The sequence below is a fragment of the Myotis brandtii genome, unplaced genomic scaffold, assembly GCF_000412655.1.
Source record: "Myotis brandtii unplaced genomic scaffold, ASM41265v1 scaffold97, whole genome shotgun sequence".
In the NCBI taxonomy this organism is placed as follows: domain Eukaryota; kingdom Metazoa; phylum Chordata; class Mammalia; order Chiroptera; family Vespertilionidae; genus Myotis; species Myotis brandtii.
In genome coordinates, this window is record NW_005372020.1 from 1,285,212 (window position 1) to 1,286,470 (window position 1,259).

The 1,259-nt window shown below is 67.6% G+C and overlaps 1 protein-coding gene across 1 annotated transcript in view; it reads left to right on the forward strand.

The window, feature by feature from the left end:
• The window catches only part of CABIN1 (calcineurin binding protein 1), an 89,686-nt gene that overhangs the window by 67,143 nt on the left and 21,284 nt on the right, over nucleotides 1-1,259 (forward strand). Inside the window, 1 exon segment of the mRNA XM_014533352.1 lies at nucleotides 1,081-1,244. Within this exon segment, the coding sequence (XP_014388838.1) occupies nucleotides 1,081-1,244 (164 nt within the window).

Here is a 1,259-nt window from a genome sequence, read left to right on the forward strand (position 1 = left end):
GGCAGTGCTGCCCGCGTTCCTCCCCTTCCTGTTACCCAGGGGCCACCTCTGATCCTCACGGGTAGGGGGGCCGGCTGCGTGACCCGAGGGCTTTCTCTGAGCGCGAAGCTGTGGTGAGGACCACGCTGATGTCTGTAGGGCCTCTTGCTCAAATGGCTCTGGGCAGGAGGTGCCCGGCTCCCCTCCCTGGCCTGGAGAGGGTGGGTGCCAGGGAGTCATCAGCGTCCAGGGACCAGGCCTGGGGGGGCACCGCCTGGACCCCTCCCCGTGGGCCCGTGCGGAGGAGGCAGTGTCGCTCACAGCCCTGGTCCGTTCAGAGCCAGGATTTCTCGAGAGTGTTGGCCACAGGCCTGTCTGGGGGCTGCCAGCCCTTCCCAGGCCCCACGGTCCTGCTGCGGAGACGTGCGTCCTCCTGTCCTGGCCTCAAGCCTGAGGCCCGTGCAGGTGTGCGCTCCGCTCGCTGTCAGCCACTCCCTGGCCCTCGGGGGCGGAGGCTTGGCGGAGGGAGGCGAGGGGTGCTCCCCAGAGCCAGCCCTGCCCCGGCCCAGCCTTCAGACAGCGGGCAGGATGGGCGAGGAGTGGCGGAGGGGTCTTGGCCAGAACAAACCGCGGACAAAGGCCGAGCATCCTAGGAGCCGCAGGTCATTTCCTGCTCCAACCTGGCTTCCCCGATGCTGCTGGAGGGAGTGCGCGTGGGGAACGGTCCCGTGCCTGCACCTGGCTGGCGACACCTGCCAGACGCTCACGCTCATGGCGGCGACCTTTTGACCCTCAGTTTAGCTCCAGGAATTGGGCTCCCTGCGAATCTGCGCCTGTGCAGGCGAGGAGGCACAGAGCTTCCTATTTGACCAGTGGTTGTCCTTGATCAGTTGCGACCCGCGTGCTTCCCGTAGGAGACACACAGATCAAGTGCCCTGGACGCATTCAAAAGGGGGGAGCACAGCAGCATGGGGACCCTTTCGTGCCGTTTGGGGGGGGCAAGGTGGGATGGCCACACTCCCGCCCCCTTGGGCAGAGTCCCCTGGCACCGTGGCAGCGCCGGGTGCAGCCCTTCTCACCCTCCCCCTCATCACCCCGCAGGGCATCTGGCGGATCCCCGTGGACGAGATCGACCGGCCGGGCAGCTTCGCCTGGCACATGAACCGCTCCATCGTGCTGCTGCTCAAGGTGCTGGCCCAGCTGCGGGACCACGGCACCCTGCTGAGGGTGTCCTCCATGCTGCAGCGCACCCCGGACCAGGGCAAGTGAGTGCAGCGCGC